Source organism: Argiope bruennichi, chromosome 7 (assembly GCF_947563725.1).
Source record: "Argiope bruennichi chromosome 7, qqArgBrue1.1, whole genome shotgun sequence".
Classification (NCBI taxonomy): domain Eukaryota; kingdom Metazoa; phylum Arthropoda; class Arachnida; order Araneae; family Araneidae; genus Argiope; species Argiope bruennichi.
In genome coordinates this window covers 120,992,218-121,013,472 of record NC_079157.1, presented here as the reverse complement: position 1 = coordinate 121,013,472, position 21,255 = coordinate 120,992,218, and the positions used below count along the sequence as shown (strand labels likewise).

Here is a 21,255-nt window from a genome sequence, read left to right as displayed (position 1 = left end):
AAAACGAAACTTAAAAATGCAAAGTGTCTTTGCTATCGTCGAAACTGTCTTCTGCTTTTAAAAATTATTATGTTTTCATTATATATATATATATATATATATATATATATATATATATATATATATATATATATATATATATATATATATATGATTGATATTTTTAAAAAAAACACCTTGCTTTTTATTACATTAGTAAAAATATCTTTTTAAATTTATTTATTTTAAGATTCGGCTTGAAATCAATATTGTTTCCCAAAAGACATTAATGCTGCTTATTTTAAGCCATTTTGTCTCATTTTTGAGTTATCTGTATTTTTTTTTTTATCGGAATGCTGGCAAATAATCAACGCATATTTTTATTCGTTGCATAACGCCAGACATGCAAATTAAAGTGAGATCATTACACATAACATTTGTTGACTTCCATTTGTCGACACTGGGGAAATAATCACACAATAGCATGACGTGGCTTAATCCATTTCACTCCGACTCCGGAAATACGTAGCATAATAAGTTTATCCCTTTCACTCCATGAATACTTTTTCATTAAACAGACTTTTCTTTTCCCTCCTTTTTTTAACATTTCTGTCACATGTTCCTACAACAGATAACACGCGCAATTTTTTTTTTCTATTTTTCAACGCGGAATGCAAAGTACACGCAGCCAATAACAGCATGGAAAAAGCGTCTGATTCTGAATTGATTGCATTTTGCTTCGATAAGCATTTGTTATCTCTCCGTGAGCGGAGGCAGCTTGGTTTTTTTTGATAAGGAAGTAAAAACTGACTAAAATAAAAGTAAATATACATTTTATCCTTTTTTTTGTTTGTTTTGTGTAGGCAGCTGTTTTTCCTAGGGAATCGAGCGAGATCGAATATGGCTTCTCCACCACCTAGGATCGTCGATCCCGAGAATGTTGGCGGCCTCATCAACAGAGTCATGGCCCGCCATCAACTAAAACCCCAGAATATCAAAAAAGCCAACAGGGCATTCGTGGTACATGGCAGGGGAGAGTTCTGCTGCAATTTCTGCGCTAATTCATGGGAGTCTTTTTTCTCGTGGATTCAAGTGGACCTCTTGGATCAGAGGATTACGTACAGGTGGAAGATGAAATGTAAATTGTGCTGCGCCAATCCCAGGCATATAGGTGTCGAACCCACTTTTGATTTGGAAGAAACAGAAAAGCTGGTAGAAAAAGCAATTTACACGTGAGTGTTTTCTTCTATAACTTAAGAAATTTCTTTTTTACTTTTCTATTTTATATTGTTTCGTGTATTTTGTACTTGTAATTTTTGAATATTTGTTCTGTATAATATTGTGCTGGTTTGACATTTTGACAAGTGGAGCAATATCATTGTCATTTGATTGGGGTAGATATCTATGTCCAATTTTCAATATGTTCAGTAAAAGAAGTAGATTAGGAAGTTGCAAATGTTTAAAATTATGTTGGAACTGATTTTTTCTTTAGTTTGTAAACGTATGCATGGTTCATTTTGTTTAAATGACTCATTTTGCCCTGATGATATCTATTTCTAATTTTCAATATGTTCAGTGAAAGAAGTAGATTAGGAAGTTGCAAATGTTTAAAATTATGTTGGAACTGATTTTTTCCCCTTAAGTTTGTAAACGAATGCTTGGATGATTTTGTTTAAATGACTCATTTTGCCCTGATGATATCTATTCCTAATTTTCATTATGTTCAGTGAAAGAAATAGATTAGGGAAGTTGCAAATGTTTAAAATTATGTTGGAACTTTTTTTTTTCTTTTTAAATGTATGTATATGCATGGATGATCTTGCACAATTGACTCATTTTGACTTCATGCCAAATATTTTCATACATTTAATTCATTCGTTCCTATATTTGGAGCAAATATTATAAGATACAATTTTCAAAAAGTAATGAATTGTCTTAATTAATTTGTTTTTAGAATAACGTAGTATCTCATCATACTAATTTCATTTCATGTTGCATTTAATACCATCTTTGATGATAAACTGCTTTTTAATAGATGTGGCCTTCTATTTTATTCGTGTGCACAAAATTAAAGAGAACTGAATATTAGAAAATTTAACATCATGTTTCCTAATGTTATATGTGCCGATAAAATTCAGTAGTGAAATTTTAAAGGAAGAAATATCATAACATCATCTATTCATTACTAATATAATTCACATTTTAATAAATACTATAAATATAATAATATTATACTAGTATTTAATAGATATAAAAATAGTATTTGTAATTATAATATAAATGATAATGATTAAATATAGTTATAAATGAAATAATACTAGTGTACTATACTAGTATTATTTATAATATTATAACTATAGAAATACTAGAATAAATACTATAAATGTAATTTTCATTTATATAAATTCTTATTGACAATTAAAAATGCTCTAAAAGTCAAAATTGGATATGATAAAAAAATATAAACATATTTTTAATAATTTACTTTTGATTTACGTAATTTTTATGCTTTTCATATTATGTTAGAAAAATTCTTAATTTTTTATTACTTTATTCATGGACTTTCTGTGATGTTTATTTCCACTGAATTTAGTATCCTGAAAATATTCATTTTATTTATAAATGAGTCTGTAATATAATTATAAAATACAGAACAGGAAGAATCGTAATATATTTTATCAACCTGAAAATTATCAATGTTTAGATCAAACATTGCTGGGGAGGGGACACTTAGGTTATGTTCAAAGATGCCCTTTCCTTTCTACAATTTCCAAAATCAGATTGCTTTTATTGATTTTAATTTAATCTCTGTACAAACAATTATTAAATAACAAATATTATGATAAATAAACTGATAAAATATTTTCGTATTAATGTTGTGTTTTCAGATTTTGCGCAAAATCATAGACACCGAAAGTGAAAGTTGAGCAATGTGTTTAAGATCGTTATCTTTATAAAAAACTATTTCCAATATCCAAATTTTTGAATCATAATTATAAATTGTCTTTTAAAATATTTAAATAAAGAAAATTTATTAATGCATTAATAAATGCCAAATTACCTGGTCTTAATGCTGAAATACACCCCTACAAAGAACCTTTCTACCGCCATACTTTATTGTTCCATTTAAGTTTTGGTAATTAATTTCTTGTTTTATTTTTTTTATTCTATTAGAACCAAAAATGCTAAATTTATTTTCATTTGCAAATAAGTTATGATTCCAATATGTGTTGGGTATATTTCGCCATTTTTTTTATTCTAAAATTTTTTTCTGGTTTGAACTTCCACGTAATATAGCTGATGTGAGCACACATCCAATAATTCCGGATAAGATAGAAGTAGAAAACATTTTGGTAAAATTTGTAGAAAGTTTTACGGCATTCAAACGTGAATTTTTCATGAATTTTTTACTTATGAATATTTTATTACATTAATTTTTTTAAAAAAAAACTTCTCTTATCTTGTTTTCAATTCGATTTTCTTCTTTAAAGCACTTTATCAATTATATTGTTTTGTAAAATGGGATGAATTTACTAACTTGATTGTAATTGTAAACGCCGAATTGATTTATCATTACTATGATAAAAAAAAATCACTTTTCGAACTTTGTTTGCTGCACCCTACGACTATGGGCCATTTTAAAATAATAAATAGAATATAGAAAAATAAGGAAGTAAGAATTAAAGTCAAATAACTTTTTAAAATGTCACCAAATGGCAAAAATTAAAAAAAAAAAAATGACAGACGATAATTTTAGATACGAAATTATCAAATTTTTTTCAGTAAACGATTATTTTTTGTGAGCGTTTCATACTTGCTTTTATAAAATAAGTAAAATAATTTCTTTAGCATCACATGAAATGAGGCGAAAAGTATACTCAAATTCATTTTCGAATTAAATTTCAAGCAAATTTTTCTTTACATATTGAAGATGCGCGGACATTTCCAGAAGCCACTGTATATCCATCGGAAGTGAAAGACGGCGAGAATGTTAAAAATAATCCTCATATAACAGCCTTTTCCTGTCAATAGATTTGTCAAAAATTTGATACAATCTTACAATTTCAGTCTAAGGACAATCTGCAAAATTTTGGCCAACTGCTTAGTTGTGTTATAAAGTTTCCATGTATGCATAAACATTGAGATCATTCTTCTCCAGTTACAGTTACAACCAGCTGGAGTACCCTTCCCGAAAATTTCTGGCATACTCTCTAATAAAGGTGTTATACCGGAGAGGTCCTTGCATAAGATTGGCGTTCTATAGTTACGAAATATTAACCTTTGGCGTGAATTTAGCATTTTTACTGAATCTATCGTGTCATCCTTGGCGAGTTATTTGGCGATTAATCCCTGGCATACGGTTAATAGTTACCAAAAGACGAATCTGTATTTTAGACGCGTTTTTCCCAATTGATAGAAACAAAAATTTGTGAAAAAACTATACTTGTAGTCACAAAAATCCAGTTCAGGTGTCGTCCTCGTCATCTAACAGCGGTTCAAAATTATGACGTCCGTCTCAAAATAGCCCTAGTGTTGCTTTACAACGGGGCGTTAATAAAACAACTAAACTAAACTCTAGATAATTTGCACAGTATTGGCGTACAATAATTGCGAAATATTAAGCTTTGACGTGAATTTAGCAATTTTACTCTATCTATCGCATGATTCTTGACGATTAATCCCTGGTATACGATTAATAGCATCCGAAAATCTAATTTGCGTTTTCCCCAACGGACTGAAATAAAAATTTCACGAAAAACAAAATCATATACTAAATGTGAGATATTTAAGTCATTGCAACTTTAAGCTATCGCGTTTACATGTTTCTAATAGTACAGACCGACAGACGATCAAACTCTTGTTGTATTTGCCTCAAAATTTGACAGATGTCTAGACTATAGATGTTAATTTTGTGTATCGAATTTTATCTATGTAGCCCTCTTTGTTTTGTAGTTATTGTGTCATATTCAGACAGCCGGACAGATAGATTTCTTATGCTCGGATTTTGCTCAAAATTTAATAAAAATCTGCTAATTTAATGTTAAGCCCATACACCAAATTTCATTCGTCTAGATCAAAGCGTTTTTGAGATATTTTTGTCACAAGCAGATGGACATTTTTCGAACAACTCAAGGAGATCTAAAACGTGGAGATTTGTTAAAATAGTTCGAATTTTTTTACGATTACTATGCTTTCCCTATACTACGTATACAAGAAAGTAAAAATAAATAAATAAACGGATATAAATATATATCCGTTTATTTATTTATTATGCAAATTAATTCATAAAGAAATATTTATGCAGATAGATTTTTCTTGAAACTAAATGGAAGAGAAAGCCGAGTCAAATAATAGTTAACGAGAAGAAATAGAAGCGAAACAAATCAAGAGAGCAAATGAGAGTATTATTTAAAGAGAGGAGAAAGAAAAAGGGAATAAATAACATCATAACAATTAACAGTCCGTCAAATCTGATCTGCATTTAGAGGGGTTCAGCGACCCTAGGCTCGACGGGAGGAATCTTTCGTTTCTGGCTCGAGTTATTGCGCAGCTATTGCATAATAAGCGAATTTTGATGCTTCTGAGGCTGGTCTTGCATCCCTCTATTTTCATATTTCTATCTATCGACATATTTACCTTGCTTCTTTGTTTTTACTAATTTTTTTCCGTTCTTTATCGAATTTTTAATATGGAAAAAATCCAAACAGGTTTAAAAGTGGGGAAAAATGAATGAATTGAATTTTGAATTTCAAGGGGTTCTGCAGTTACGCATTTATAATAAACACATCACCTTTATCCAAGCACCATCCATTTAATAACTTGATTTTCAGCTAGTTATTTTTAAAAATTAGGTCTGTAAAATTCAATATTTTACTCGATTTTTCTCCTTTTCTTCAAGTACTGGCTAATTGAAAATGAATGCATCAGTGGAGGAATTGGTACTGTTAACCACTATTTTAAAGAATACATAGATATCTCGGAATCAAGAAAGAATCTGAAAGTTGAAAATGATAATTTAAGTACTGCACTGATGGCATTAGATAATCTTAAGACACTGAAGGGCAGGATGTTAAAAATTATTAGTTTTTTACTAACTCTGAAAGTTTTAAAGTGTTTGGATTTCTATTATTGTAGAACGATAATTTGGAAGAATATTGAGAATTTCGAGGAGATTTTGCTCAATGTGGTGGCCCTCTCCTCGTTTAACAGTGAATAGATGTACAGGAACACGACGAAGAAGGTCAGTTTTGACCACTTTGTGGCTAGGGACCAACTGCCTCGATGAGGATGTCAGTTCGGTGAATCGGCCGGTATTATGGACGGATTGTGATAAAGACAAGAGCCGGCCACAACAAATCGTGTCAATGCTACTTCGTTCAGTAGTGGTGGGGTGGTCGGCTGTTCACAAGAAGTACTAGTTAATTTTCAAACAAATTTAAAACAATTTCTATTTTTTTCTCATTCTTTCTCTCTAATACGTGTATATATTTTCAATTTTTAAGAATTAAGCATTTATTTCGACGGATTTTTTCTCTCTTTTTATTATCATTATTTTGTTACAACACATTGTGGTTGAGTACGAAAGATAAATTAATATTTTAAAGCTACAATAAGTTATTTTAAATGATTTGCCTTTTCATTTATTTTGAAAATTTCTGTTTAAGAGTTTGTTAAATTCAATTTAACAATAAAAATTTGGCTTATATTCGTAAGAATTTATACTAGCTAATGATTTCTGAAATAAGTATTTTTCGTCCTTCCTTTAAGTATTTTCAAAAAATGAAATCTTTTTGAATTCATAATTAATTGTTATTATATTTTACTATCACAAATTTGTTAATGTTAAATTGTGTTAAATAAAATGTTATCATAAATTTAACTTGTGGTTTTTACACCACATCTTTCTAATTTTAAAGTTAATCCGTCTACAGAACTGACACATCTATCGTTGTGCATAGGAACCTTATATCTCACGAACTTAGATAGCTAGATGGATAAAATGTGGTACATTGTTTTATCATAAGAACTGTGAATTTGTATCAAACTTGAATCAAGTTCGTCAAAGGTTTGGCAGTCTGTTAATCTGTTTAATCGCTTGTGTGCGAATGCAATAACTCTAAAAGGCAACTAAATGAATAAAATTTTTTTTTGATATATGATCTTTTGAATGGAATTGCATGTTTAAATGAAAATTTGTTCGGAATGGTGTTCAAAATGCTCACCCGGACTTTTGCTTCATTGTATTAAGAAGTATAGAGCGTTCCAAATTTTATTTACTAGACAAGGAGGGGGTCTCTCCCGTTTGTGTTGTCAACCATCTGCTTTGCGCCGGTCCTTGCTTGCAACGTAGTAAAAATCTGATTCTCGTGGCGGTCCCAACCTTATCAAAAGCCAGCAATTTTCATGTGAGGAGGTGATGCTTTTATTAGGGTGTACTACATTTGAATTACACCTGTTTAAAGATATCTGGGAAAAAATGAATGACCATGGTTTCGATAGCAATGAGATGGTACTCTGATTGAGATCTAATCACCATCATCGGCGAAGGTGCAACCTCTCCCGTAGTAGGTACAATCGTCCAAAAAAAAAAAAAAAAGATACCTCTCTAACTTTTTATTTATTGTCGCATCTTCACAAAATTAGTATCGATGGAAATGGCTCGAGGGAACAGGTTTATTCCAATCAACAAACTGATTAACTAAGTTAATGAACTACTTACTATCTCAAAATTTTTTTCCATTACGGAAATCGAGATTTTTAGCTGAATCGTTTTATCAGCTTGCAATTAACTTCTAAATAAAATTTTGTGAAATTCTGATGATAATTTCGAGAGTCATAGGGTTTTGAAAAATAACGATTCTAATATCAAATGAAATTTATATATTTTTGGCGATATCTTAGAAACTATTACATATTTTTTAAAACTTTTTTTAGCTCACTAAAAGAAAATTATCATTTTTCATTAAATCACGAAATTACGAGGTTCAATTTCTGGAAATGGAAAGCTTAAAGTTCAATTTGAAACAAAAATGCACTTTCTGACTTGAAAGACCTCTGTTTAGAATTAATCACTTGTAGTTAGTTGTACGTGGTCGCCCTGATCGAACTTTATGTATATCACACACTATTCCATGCATTTCGAATTTGCCTCGTAAACGTGTAATTGTTATTCTTGAAGGTAGTTCTGTACCATACTCACGCCTCCACTGTCTTTGAACTACAGCAACATTCTCAAACTTCCAGTACCGTTTAATTATTTGCTTCCGCGTTTCAAAGCTCAAACGTACGTCCGCCATCTTGCAGCTACTTCCTTGCTACTAACTAGGTTGAGTAGCTAGAGAGACAATTCTGCTGCCACATGTTGAGGAAAGGTAACATTACTTTCTTCCAGAAATTGAATCTTGTAGCACGGGAAATACAGTTTCCATAATGGTTCAAAGTGTGTATACATTTTTTCACGCACCCGATATAACTAACACAAATTTAATGCCGGCGTCCTGGCATAGGGGTAGCGCGTCTTCCCCGTGATCTGGGCGTCCCGGGTTCGAGTCCCGGTTTGGGCATGGTTGTTCTTCTGTTGTTCTATCTGTGAGATGTGTGAATGTGCCCTCCTGTAAAAAGGGGTTGTGCAAGCGAATGAGTGATGCGTGAGTGGCAAAGTCGTACTCTTGGCCCTAGTTGGCGCTGCTATAAAAAATAAGAGACGTTCCCCTCAGGCTTTAGTGCCATAAGAAACAAACAAACAAATTTAATATTTTTTAAATGAATTTTTAAACATAAAGAAAAAAAAGCGAATAGTGACATAGTAAAATTTTTACATGGGTGCAAGCCGACGTCTGCTAAACATGGTAACCTTCTAACTCTCCGACCCGAGGGTTGTACCGGCCACGGTACAACCCTCCCCGAAGGAAGTACGTCCCGTCATCGATTGGGGGAGCCAGATCCCCCACCTATTAGTATACCCTCCAGGGTGGCGAGATCCAACCACCATGCCGGAAGCATCTCATCCTCATTTCGAGGTGCCCCCCCCGAGAACATGGTAAAACGTCTGAATTGAAAAAATTAAGTGCATATCTCAAAAGTTTTTGAAATATTGACAAAAACTGTAAAACTCCAACAATCGATTTGCAACGTCCACTTTTTGAGGAGCCGTATATTAAATTTATTTGTATTTATATATCTACACTGTGAAATAAGGGCTTTAATGGCCATTATAATATTGTTGGCTTAATAATTTGAGATCGGACGATTTTAATTTAGCATGAATTTTGCTTTATTTTTAAAATATTAATGTTTTTTTTTCATTTAGATGATATATTTATAGCTTTTAATATAACAGATTTCTTTTTGAGGGAAGAATAATTATATCTCTTAATTACGATTATAAGTAAGGGCGTAATAAATGGATTCCCTCCTCACTAATAATCACTGATAATTTCATTGGCATAAAATATCTTTACGGAATGCGCAACTCACCAATCAGAGGTTAATTTTTTCAAAAAAAAAAAAAAAAAGTATTCAATCATCATAACAAATGAAAAAAAAACAAAAATGTTAATTTATTTAGACCAGAATTTTTTCGAGACCAGATAAAGTGGTTGAATAGTGAAAGTGATTGAAACAGTAAGAAAAATTTTATAATATTTAAAAAGAATTAAAAGATTTATATTTTGAAAAATCATGCTCATATTAAAGATAAATTTGAATGACGTTGATTATTCTTCCGAAATTATGTGAAAAAAAAAGTCTTTTTTTTTCTTCTGCTATTTACAAGATGGGATTTATTTAATATATAGTCACCAGTAGGTTGGTTCTTTTTGGGAGAGTTTTGAGCAAACAAAAGTAAGTATATCTCAAGAACTACTGCGAATTTCGGAACGAAATTTGATATACATACATAAAAAAGCCTGCTGATTCGAATTAAAAAAATCTCAATTTCCATAATTGGAAAACTTGGAGATAGTTGTTAATTAACTCAGTTAATCAGTTTACGAGATAAACTGTTCCCTCGAGCCATTTCCATTGACACCAATTTTATGAAGATGCGATAATAAATAAAAAAAGTTACAGAGGTGTCACATTTTGTTGTTGTTGTTGTTGAAGACTCTACTTCGACAGACGATATATCAGCTCGAACTGTTGCAGGGTAATGAGAAATAACCACCATACTTCTCATCCCCATATCTGGGGTGCCCCCTTGTGGAATAAAAAAGCCAAGAAGAGCTTACTCCTCGCAATTTGTTATAATTTACTTTTGCATATCTCGCGCACACATTCTTCCAGCTTTCATTTAATCTCACAGTTACTGATTTGATATAGGCAGACAGCTTGAAAAGGTTCATAAGCTAATCCACCTTAAGAAAACTTTATTTATCAACTGGCTTCTCTGAAACATAAATAATAAAAAATAAGTAAACTTTATTTATCAACTATCTTTTCCGAAACATAAGTAATAAATAATGTCTCTATATCTTTCTCTTTTCAGGTATAAAGGAGAACGATATCCTAGAGGCACTGCCTACAGAGGTTCCCGAATTCCGCATCCCAACATCCTTTGTGAAAAATGTCTCTGGGGCCAAACACAATGCTGGTTGGCTATTCATCGTTAAAATAGCACCTTTCACATCACCATCATCATGAAAGCGCCCACTCGTCATTCCAATGAAGATTCATCAACTTTCTGTTAAAAATATTATTCTTCATTGTTAAAATTCTTCTTTTTCCAATTTTTTTTAAATACTCATTTTTTTTAATAAAAATGTTTATTTTAATATGTAAATTATGCGCAATCATTTATATTTATATATCGTAAAAAAGTAATTTACTAAAATTACATTGACAACGACATATTCATAGTCAAAAAATTTTTTTGTATGCAAATAGATATGTAATTTTTTTTTGGGGGGGGGGTGGAGATAATGAAATTTGCATTTTTTGTAGACATTTCAAATTATATTTAGGTGAAATTCTTTTTGGATTTCACCTCTTTTTGTTATTCTAATTTAACATAAATATTAACACCATTTTAAGTATGAAATTAATACTGAGAATAAAATCTGAAAAGATATTAATATGCCTAGAATTCCTGATTTTTCCCTTTAATTCAATTTTTAGTTAATTAGAAATTAATCTAATTTAAATCCAAATTAATTTCCAAACTTTTATCTTAATCCAGCCCATATTAACTTAAATCTAAAATGTTCTTTTATTTCCTGATCCAATTCCACTTTTTTTTATTTAATTATTCAACAGAAGCTTTTTAAAAAAATGCTTAAATCGGCAGTTTACACGCTCCGAGTGAAGGGATAAAAAATTGTCAGCCAAGCGAATTCTTTTTAAAAGATCCCTATGATTCTTTTGCCTGGGTCGACACGTGTAAAAAATCCCTATCAGAATCTCATAGTATATAAGCACTGGGAAACATATTTTCCGTCTCTTCCTGCTATTTTCACTCTTGTGTCGTTGTGTGTTGGTGTGCTCGTCGCTTATGCTTGTACATAAGTCATGCCTCCCGGGATGAATAAAAGTTAAAATTCGAGTATCATTTCTCCTCCATCGGACACGACTCTGCCTTCAAAAAATTATGTTATATATATATATATATATATATATATATATATATATATATATATATATATATATATATATATATATAGGTTTTTTTGCAGCCCCCCCCCCCTTTAAAAACGTCACTACATTCAAAATGAGTATTTTTGGAAAACTATAAAATAGTTATAAAAACTATAAAATAGTTATATTATAATAGAAAAAAAAACAACTATAAAATAGTTATATTTTTGAACTTTTGCATAAAATATGTTAATAAACAAATGTGAAATCAAATTATGCTATTTAAATACTAATTTTTAGAATTGAAAACAAATCTTTTTGTTTGGGGGGTGGGTGGGTATAAGGCAAAAACCTTTTGATTTAGATGTTTATCAAACGATTTGTTAAAAATCTTATAGATAACTTAAGAAATACATTACCAGATTTCTGAACTAAAAAAATAAAGGGTATTTATTATCTCCAATTTTTAAATATTGGAATTGACTGATAACCGGATATTTTCATTTTTTTTTTCTTATTGTGAAGCATTAAAACAATCATAGAGTATTTCTAACTTTGCTTATCAGATTTCTTATTTTATAGTTCAGGAGCAGCAGAACCAATTATTATACGAAATGGAATTGAAAATATGCATTAGATTTTAATTTATGAGATATTTCGTAAGAAAATTCTATCAAGATTTAGACAATGAAAAAATAGCATTTAAAAATATAAAATGGCAAGCATTGAAATGTTATTACACATATATGAAAATCCCTACAACTTTCCAAAGAATGAAGTTAGTAAAAAAAAATTTCGAAAAGTTTTATGAAGAAAACTATTCAGAAATTAAGAACATTGAATAAAATTTTTTGGGAAAAAAAAAAAATCGATTTTTTAACATCATTGTTCAATCTTGATTCTAACTTCTTCATAGTTTTAAGCACAGTTTTGTTACAATGCTTTTCCTTCATATAGCAACGTGTAAGAGTGCAAATATTTTAGTAGCGATTAAATAGAAATAAATAGTTTTTCAACTTATTACAAACTAAAACTTTAACAAATTTCAAAACATAAGATTATTTTATTTGATCATTTGAATCTAACATTCTTTCTGTACAATATGTGGTGTAAAAATCATTCTGCACAGAATGGAATTTCTCATGCAATCAAATTAAAAACATTAGTATGTTACAACGTTTCGTATTAGACGTTAAATTTTTTGTTTTTCTCTCTTTTTTTATGAAATAAATGAATGCTATTCTAACTTTTAGTTGATGCACATAATCTGACTGTTAATTTTTAGATTTGCCATTATATGTAGAACTATTGAACTGCTTTTTGGAGCAATTATTAATTTTTATTATTAGCCCTTATATTCATTTACATAAATTTACACAAAAACACGTGAAAAATAAATGCACACGGAACAAAGTAAATCGTTGTAAATTAATAATGTTTAGATAATAAAATAAGTCTTTGATAATACAAGAAAAAAAATAATATTCATATCAAATTTTTAACAAAACGGAAAATATATTTGTTAAGATTTCAATTTAAAAACTTTTCTATTTGTAGTTATAAAAACAAGTCAGAAAAATGCACCATTTTTTCATTATATTTCATTTATCTAACAATAAATAAAATGTATCATCGATAAATCTGAAATCACAAGAACTTCATTTTCCTAAGCATAATTGACATTTTGAAGTATACATTAATATGAAATTTACTATTATTAATAATTATTATTTTTTTAAAAATATATGTAAGTATTTAAAATAATACTAAATTTGTTCCAAATGTTGATAGAAAATTCTTTTTCCGAGGTTTGTGATTCTTAACTTAATTCTTACAACACGGATGCATTTTTCTTCTTCTTCAATATGAATTTAAAAAAACAAACAAACAAAAAAAAACAATAATTCAGCAGCATATCTCTGACTTTTAGTGCACTAGTCCAAATGATAATATTTTGCCATTTTAAGGAAAAGATAAATTTCTTAAATATGGCTTTACATTTGCCAATAAAGATTAAATGAATTATCAAAAATAAAAAAAGAAGATGTAAATAGTTTGATAGAAAGATTAGTATTTATTGTATCATAAGATAAATTACAACAGGATTTATTGAATCTCAACATAAAATCAATTCATTAAAGATCTCAGTTCAAGATATTTATGCTGAAAAAATCAGATAAAATTGTAAGCTATGTAAAGAGAATGAGTTTCTATAGGCAAGGCAAATTTTTAAGACTATTATTATTTGTACTTAGCAGGTAAAGGCATGTCCAGCAATTTTTTTACTCCAAATCAGAGTAGATATCAAACTAGGAACATTATAGAGAAAAAAAAAAAAAAAAAAAGAACAATAAATTATTGAATGAAAAAAAAAAAAAATTCAAAAATGGTTTATATACAAATCTAATAAGAAACAATTAATACATCCAAGAAAAAACTTCGGTTTTTGATTTTTATACTTATTGTTACTAACTTTTGTTAACTGATATATATTTACAAAATAAATTAATGTATGAAACAGTCACAATAAATTCTTTTAAACGCTTTTCTTACTGCATACACTCATTCTTTTTAATAGTCAGACTTACAATATCTTTTTTTAAAGTCTCAATTTTATTTATAAATTATTAGCCATAGATTACAATAATTTTCTGAGGAAGGGAGCTTTTGCAAGATTTTTCAATTTGCTTATATTCAGTAGAAAAGTATATAATATATATATATATATATATATATATATATATATATATATATATATATATATATATATATATATATATATATTAATTTAAAAAATAAATTTTCATTGAACTTTGTAAGAATTTACAAGCAAATGAATACATTTCAATGAAAACATAAAAAGGACCAAAATTTTATCACAATATGCTTCAGAATAAAATTTGAACACTTTCATTTAAAATAAAAGTCAACATTTCTTAATTTTTTTATATACATTTGATTATGTTTTGGTCCAAACCTATTAACATATACTAATAATTCATCAGTACTAGTAATAAATAATGCGAATTTTTTTGAAATTAAAATTTTATAATAAAAGAGCAAATGAATTTTTAACCATAAAATATATTTTCAAATAGCTATACTTTTAGCATAGCTATCTTTCTACTCAAATGTCATAAGAAGTTGGAATAAACAAAAGTTTTAATGATGTTATATATAATATATATAAAGTTATAACTATTTATGTCTGTTTTAATAAATTATGGTGAATAATGAAAAAATTTAAATGCCAATTACACATTTTTGAAACTTTATTAGTAATAATATTGTAATGTTAGATGACAAGTAAATAAAACACAGACTAAAAATATTGTGATTTATTTAAATGTAATCATAATTTAAATTTAATTGAAAAAAGAATATATTAAAATCGTATTTTCATTTATTAAATTGATTTAAAAAGTATTGTATTATTTTTTGATAATTTACATTCAAATAAAAATTTTTCTTATTAGAAGCTTTTCATAAAATTGTTGTATAACACTAAAAAGTAATTGGTTTAGTTTACTGAAATAATGGCCAGCATATTTTCACATATTTAAGAACTACCTTAAAAAAAGTCAATAATTTTTTACAGAAAAAAAGGAAATGATTTGATAAATCTGGCAATATTAATCACTGGGTTATACACTTCAGTTTTTCTAAAACAATATCGATAGAAACAATCCATCAAATTAGTGCTTCTACTTAAAAAATGAAGAAAACTAAATTTTAAGTAAGAATAACACCTATTATATTTTTACAAAAGCAGTATTGCATCAAGCAAACAAAAAGATTAAATATAATTAGATCTCAAAAATTGAAATGATTCTCTTTGTCCTTATTATAATTATAACTTGCTTTTTTTTAAACCCTGTGTAAAGTCCTTTTATTTCAGTTTTAACACTCTTAAGATATTTTCGTTTCAACAATCATTACATATATTTGGTTGTGGCTCTAAATTTTACTTTTTCAAGAATTTGCATATATTTGGTCATCTATGCATGTAGTTTGTTCCAATAAATAGAATATTTGGTTACCTAAATTTAAAAATAGAAACTCATTGGAAATTTTATCCAATATGATTCATAGAGGCAGTTAAAAATAAAATAAAACAAATTAGATAATCAATAACAATGATTTCCTGTAGTAATTTGCTTAAACATAAATACATATAGTCAATATTTAAACAATCTGTTCTTAGAAGCACCTCATTAAAACCTTATTTCAACAATTGCCAGTTTTGTTGCATTAAAATGATTATACATTTCAATAAATGGACAATATCCATCATCATATTTTACAGATCATAATTCAACCAGATAAATATAATAGAACTAGAAGATCAAAAAATAAATGATTTCACAGTCTTAAAACAATAGCTATACACAAAATGCAATATCATTTTAATACTTTATTATAAAGTAATTTCTTGCATCATATTAATTACACATATATTCCCCACCCACCCTTTTTATACATAAATAAAAGATTCATTTCAATCATGTTTGTACAAAGTGATTGAATGGATGAAAATATATCTCTATAATTTATCACTTGGCAGTCTTAATGAAGGATTGCATACAGTTTATGGTACATACTCTTTATCATACATAGGCTGAATGCACATAATTACCACAGACAGCATTTGGAACAAATAACAGATGGGCCCTGATGAAAATGCACAGAACATTAGTCGCTGAAGATCACATATCAGCCTCACAGAATCTGATTATCCAAACAGCAAAATACGTGAGCATCTAACTTGTGCAATTTTCTATACAGGATGCTACTGTTGCCATCAGGTTATGCAGAACAGTATACCCTAGGCCACCTGATGACAATATTACCCCATTCTCTTATGTTAATTGCATTGTTAATAATAAATAATTTTTTGTAGCATATTCATTTGCTTCTTTCTAGGACTTTTTCAATCACAGTTATTAAACCTCTTTTCTCTACAGAATCTGTCAAAATTGAGATGTGACTTAAAGCTTCATCGCAGTGTCTTCTAGCTAGAAGTTTGGTGTGTGTTAGTCCATCACTCTGAAAAAGAAAAAAGATACAATAGATTTAAACACATGAAAATTATAACACTAAAATAAATAATAATTTTTAAATTACAGGTTATCATACATTTCAATTGATTGACAAGCAATTTCTGATTCTTTGACATAATATTAAAATAAATCTAGGAATAATTATTTAAACCCATTTGGAACATCAGGAGTGACCACCCCTTTAATTTCAATGAAATTCATTTCTTTCTTTCCCATGATCTTGGACATTTTGCAAAGAGGAAGAGGAACAAACAGTATTTCACATAAAAACAGCATTAAGAATCAAATCAAAACTACCCCCCCCCTTCTTCCCCAGGGTGGAGTGAAAAATAAATTTTGTCTACTAATGGCCATGGCTAGTAAATACAGAATAAGGAAATATTTTCTCTTAAAGCATATGCTTCTTGTATTTGAATAACATTAGCCATGCTTTTTTGAATCTGGAATACAGTAATGAAGTATCATGTAAAAATAATAAAAGGAAATTTGGAAGAAAAATGATCGCATCTTTTAATACTGAATGAAATTGTGCAGTAATTATAACAACATAAACTACCAAACTGCTAGTCACATAAGATTCGCTGTCTGAATAGGGCAAGGAAGTTAACTAGTAAGAGATTAGAACAAACAAATTTATTAACAGCAGAATAAAGCTAATTGTTTACAAGTACAGGAATCAAATCAGTCTCTAAGCAAAAGGAAAAATACTGCTAGTACACCATTTGTACCAATCATAAGAAAAAAAAGTCAATATTCATCCAGTAAAAATAATGCATTTATATTGCTTAAATGTAAACAAATTAATTTCTTTAGAGCAAAAAGTGATATTACATTTGCATTCACCAATAGTAAAAAAAAGGGACAAGATGCCATTTCTTTTTCAAATAACCTTAAAAACATCAGTGCTAACCATAATTTATATGGGTATTTATATATAATATATGATTGATTACTATATATTTTCTGAATTGAAATTCAAATGTGTTATGCATTTTATAATATTATGAAAAGAAACTACTCACTTTATGTACAGCTTCAAATGCCTTTTCAACATCCCCTAACTCACTAAACCTCCTAGCAATCATTGGTTTTAAATGTGGAAACTATATAAAAAACAGATAATAAATAAAGGAATTATTCAAATAAAAAGTATTTACTTCTTATACAAAAATCATGAAATACATATTAAAATGTTCAGTTTTAATGAAATTTTATAGATTATTTATTATATATGGATACAAATAATCATTTACTGGAATATTAGCTCATATAATCTCAGTAATATAGAAAGCATAGGATTAAAAATCAAATGGAAATAATAATAAAAAATAATTACAAAAAAAATGTTAACATTAAAAAGGGATGGCGGTTATCCTTATCTCTTTTGAATATTACAGAGATTCTTTCATTGTATACTACAAATTATAAAGCATAAAATTTGAAAACTATTTATCCTACAAGACGGACTGGTAATATTATTTGAATTTTCAAATTGATCATACTCTCTTTCTCAAACATCGTTAATAACTATAATATTATCCTATTTCTCAAAACTTCAAGAACCTTTACATGACATGCACATGATCTACATTTTATATAAGATAAAGATAGTGTATATTAATTACGAACTGCATTTTCTCAATAAACATTTTCTTAAGGTATTTTAATGATTACAAAGACTTCCCTCTAAAGAGGACACAGTGGAAAGAGAAATAATCCAATCTCGCAAGAGCAGATAAAAGGAACCACTATTTTAATGGAATACAGCATTGAATAAATGTTAATAATCCCACATTAATAGAGTGATACATAATTAATTTCAGCTCAGGCACACTCACACAGTAAATATGCTTAAAAAATAGCATGGACTAAATTAAAATTTAAACAACATTCAGAGAAAGATTTATTAACATATATATGTCTTTCGTGGTGTTTCTGCAACATTTCTCCAGTGAAATTAGAAATAGTCAAATGAATATTTGATCTGAATATAAAGACACATACAATTTCAATATTCAGAAGTGCATTGTTAATAGTGCTTTTTTGTGATGATTACTTACCATCTTCCCCCATCCCACATTTTATACATTTAAACTTTACAAAATTATTCATAGTGCATTTGCATTTTTACTGATATGTGAAACCTTCTACTCATTTTTTAAATTTCATTCTATTCATTTTACTCAAAAATATACACAACATATGAAAAAAAGTGAACAATGAAACTAAAAACATTTTTATTTATTCAAAAAAGTATATTTTCCATATAATAGACTAAATATTAACACTCATAACAAATGCTTTATATATAAATAATGTGAATAAAACATAGATTATAAAATTGAACATTTCAGTGTTTCAGAATTCATTACCATTTAAAAACACAGGAATGAATAAAATTATCGTCCCCATCACAACTCAAATGAACAATAATTGGCTCTTTGGTAATTATTTAAATGCAATGTAGATTGTTTTAAAGACTTTTCTTTACAGATTTTAAATAATAGCATACAAAATTCTATTCTTAGATTCATATTAGTTATAATTGACAAAATTCAGGATAGTTTACCCTAAAAATTTTTAAAGTATATACTTCATTGATTTTTATAGCATAATAAATCTGTTGATGTTTTGAGCTTTCATAAATTTTCTACTTTCATCTCAAAAGTGTCTGACCGTCACAGCAAAGTTTTAATAAATGCTTCTATTGTTTTTAAATTTGAAAACAGCTAAATTCATTGGTTAAAAATTAAAATGATATATATTAAAGCAAAGGAAATATGGTATCTTATAACTTTCTTTTTCTTTTTCCACACCGACAGAATTTTTTCTCCCAGGACAATTACTTTGGCACTAACAAATGCTAAGTAATATTTTTAAAAAAATTATTCTCATAAATAGTAGATTTGAAATGAATAATAGCAGAATGGGTTATGTTAAATGAACTAATTTGATTTTTAGCATGAATGAACGATTTAAACTGAATGAAATTATTTAAATTAAATGAACAATTTCAATGTATAGAGATATATTTAAAAATGCTAAAAAATACTATCGGAAGGGTGAAAAGAAGAAAAAGCGAAGTATGCAAATTAGCTTTTCTACAATTATTTACCACCATAATGTACAATAAAATGAAATCCAGAAAACATTTATTACTTTCTAGTTCATATACGAAACATTGCTTGGGGTTATAATATTTTAATAAAATAGCACATTTTATTTTACAAGACTTTTAATTAACTTTTCACAACAAACACAAATTTCTCCTGTATTTCTTATTTTACAATTATTTCTTTACTTTTATTTACAATCTCGGTTTATTCAACATTAAAAAATTCCTTATTTCAAAATCATTAACATCCATGACAGCTTTAATCTTTATTAACTTATTATGCATTTTAAATAATCATGTCCTTGCACTAAGTACCTATTTTCATTCTTCTTTTTAGCATTAGCTATTTCTTTTATTTTAAAAGTAAACATATTTATAATTAAAATTAACAGAAATAATCACATGAAATAAAAATATTACAAATAACTTTGTTTAAACTGAAAGTGGCATTTTAAAAGACTTATGAATGTGAACTAAATACATCAAGATATGGAAAAAAAAAAGTTCACATTTTGAAATAATGATGAATGATGCCTTTACAAATAATGTTCAAACATTAACTTGAAAGATGTATAAAAGATAGGGGAGAAAATGCATGGAAATGAAATTAGTATAATAATGAAGGTAATTTTTTAAAATTTTAGATGATAATGATTTCTTAAATTTGAAGATAATTTCTTACAATTTAAGATTAAATTAAATTTTTTTATCATGATTTAGTCTGAAATTACTGGGAAAAAACATCATAACTTCAATTAATTTCTAATTGAATGAAAAATTAACTATTGCATTTTGAAAAGTTAATAGTATTTTTTCTCTGTATTATAACAATTCTTTGTATTATAATAATTTTCCTACATTTTATTGAAATTTAACTAGTGATTTAGGAGGAGATGAGGAATAAACATACTATTAATGATTTTTTTTTTTGTAGTAAGTTGTAGTTTCCATTTTGTAATAAGATGTGCAAAAGTAAGTATGTTTCGGATAACAATTTTAACAAAAGAAACTCACCCTTTGACTTGCATATAATACTGGAGCAGTTGCCAGCCCTAGTCTTAAGTCAGCAGCCGCAGGTTTACCTAGATCAGACTGGCTTGAAATAAAATCTAGGTAGTCATCTATAAGCTGAAAAATCATATATTTATTTTATTCGAAAATGGTCAAATATTTTAAGTAAGATTTCAATAATCTTTATAGAAAAAGTAAAATATTCTATAATGGCAACTAACTTTACAATAAGGAAGTAGTAATTAACAGTCAAAAGAAATGTACAGAAAATAAAAACAGAAATGATAAAGAAAATGTAACCAAATTTTAAATAAGTAAAGGCCATGTTTGTTTTCAGAACATTTGAGCTTATTCAGAATTTTATAACTTAAATTTCTTAGCATTAATAGTAGTCATAAAATAATTTTAATTTTGTAATATTGAACTGATAAGGAATTTAGTTTATATGTTTATTGCCTTTCTAACATCAAAGCTGAATCAGATGACCGTAGTTAAAAAAGAAAAAACATATGGAGTGAC

General features: G+C 27.9%; 2 protein-coding genes across 2 annotated transcripts in view; one reads left to right on the top strand and one right to left on the bottom strand.

Moving 5' to 3' along the window:
• Nucleotides 1–623: 623 nt before the first annotated feature.
• LOC129975956 (uncharacterized) lies at nucleotides 624–10,767 on the top strand. Its single transcript, XM_056089263.1, has 2 exons — nucleotides 624–1,211; nucleotides 10,466–10,767. The coding sequence occupies exons 1-2, from the start codon at nucleotides 880–882 to the stop codon at nucleotides 10,587–10,589; spliced, it is 456 nt and encodes a 151-aa protein (XP_055945238.1). The 5' UTR covers nucleotides 624–879; the 3' UTR covers nucleotides 10,590–10,767.
• A 5,184-nt stretch (nucleotides 10,768–15,951) lies between these two features.
• The window catches only part of LOC129976608 (all trans-polyprenyl-diphosphate synthase PDSS1-like), a 44,857-nt gene continuing 39,553 nt past the window's right edge, over nucleotides 15,952–21,255 (bottom strand). The window contains exons 8-10 of the mRNA XM_056090256.1: nucleotides 20,740–20,853; nucleotides 17,633–17,713; nucleotides 15,952–16,596 (exon numbers count right to left, since the gene is read on the bottom strand). Coding sequence (XP_055946231.1) covers nucleotides 16,456–16,596; nucleotides 17,633–17,713; nucleotides 20,740–20,853 — 336 coding nt within the window. The 3' untranslated portion in view covers nucleotides 15,952–16,455. The remainder of the gene's footprint in view (nucleotides 16,597–17,632; nucleotides 17,714–20,739; nucleotides 20,854–21,255) is intronic.

Coding starts and splice junctions, on each gene's coding strand:
- LOC129975956 (XM_056089263.1), top strand. CDS start 880: ATGGCTTCTCCACCACCTAGGATCGTCGATCCCGAGAATGTTGGCGGC. Junction 1,212..10,465: donor GTAGAAAAAGCAATTTACAC/GTGAGTGTTTTC, acceptor TTCTCTTTTCAG/GTATAAAGGAGAACGATATC.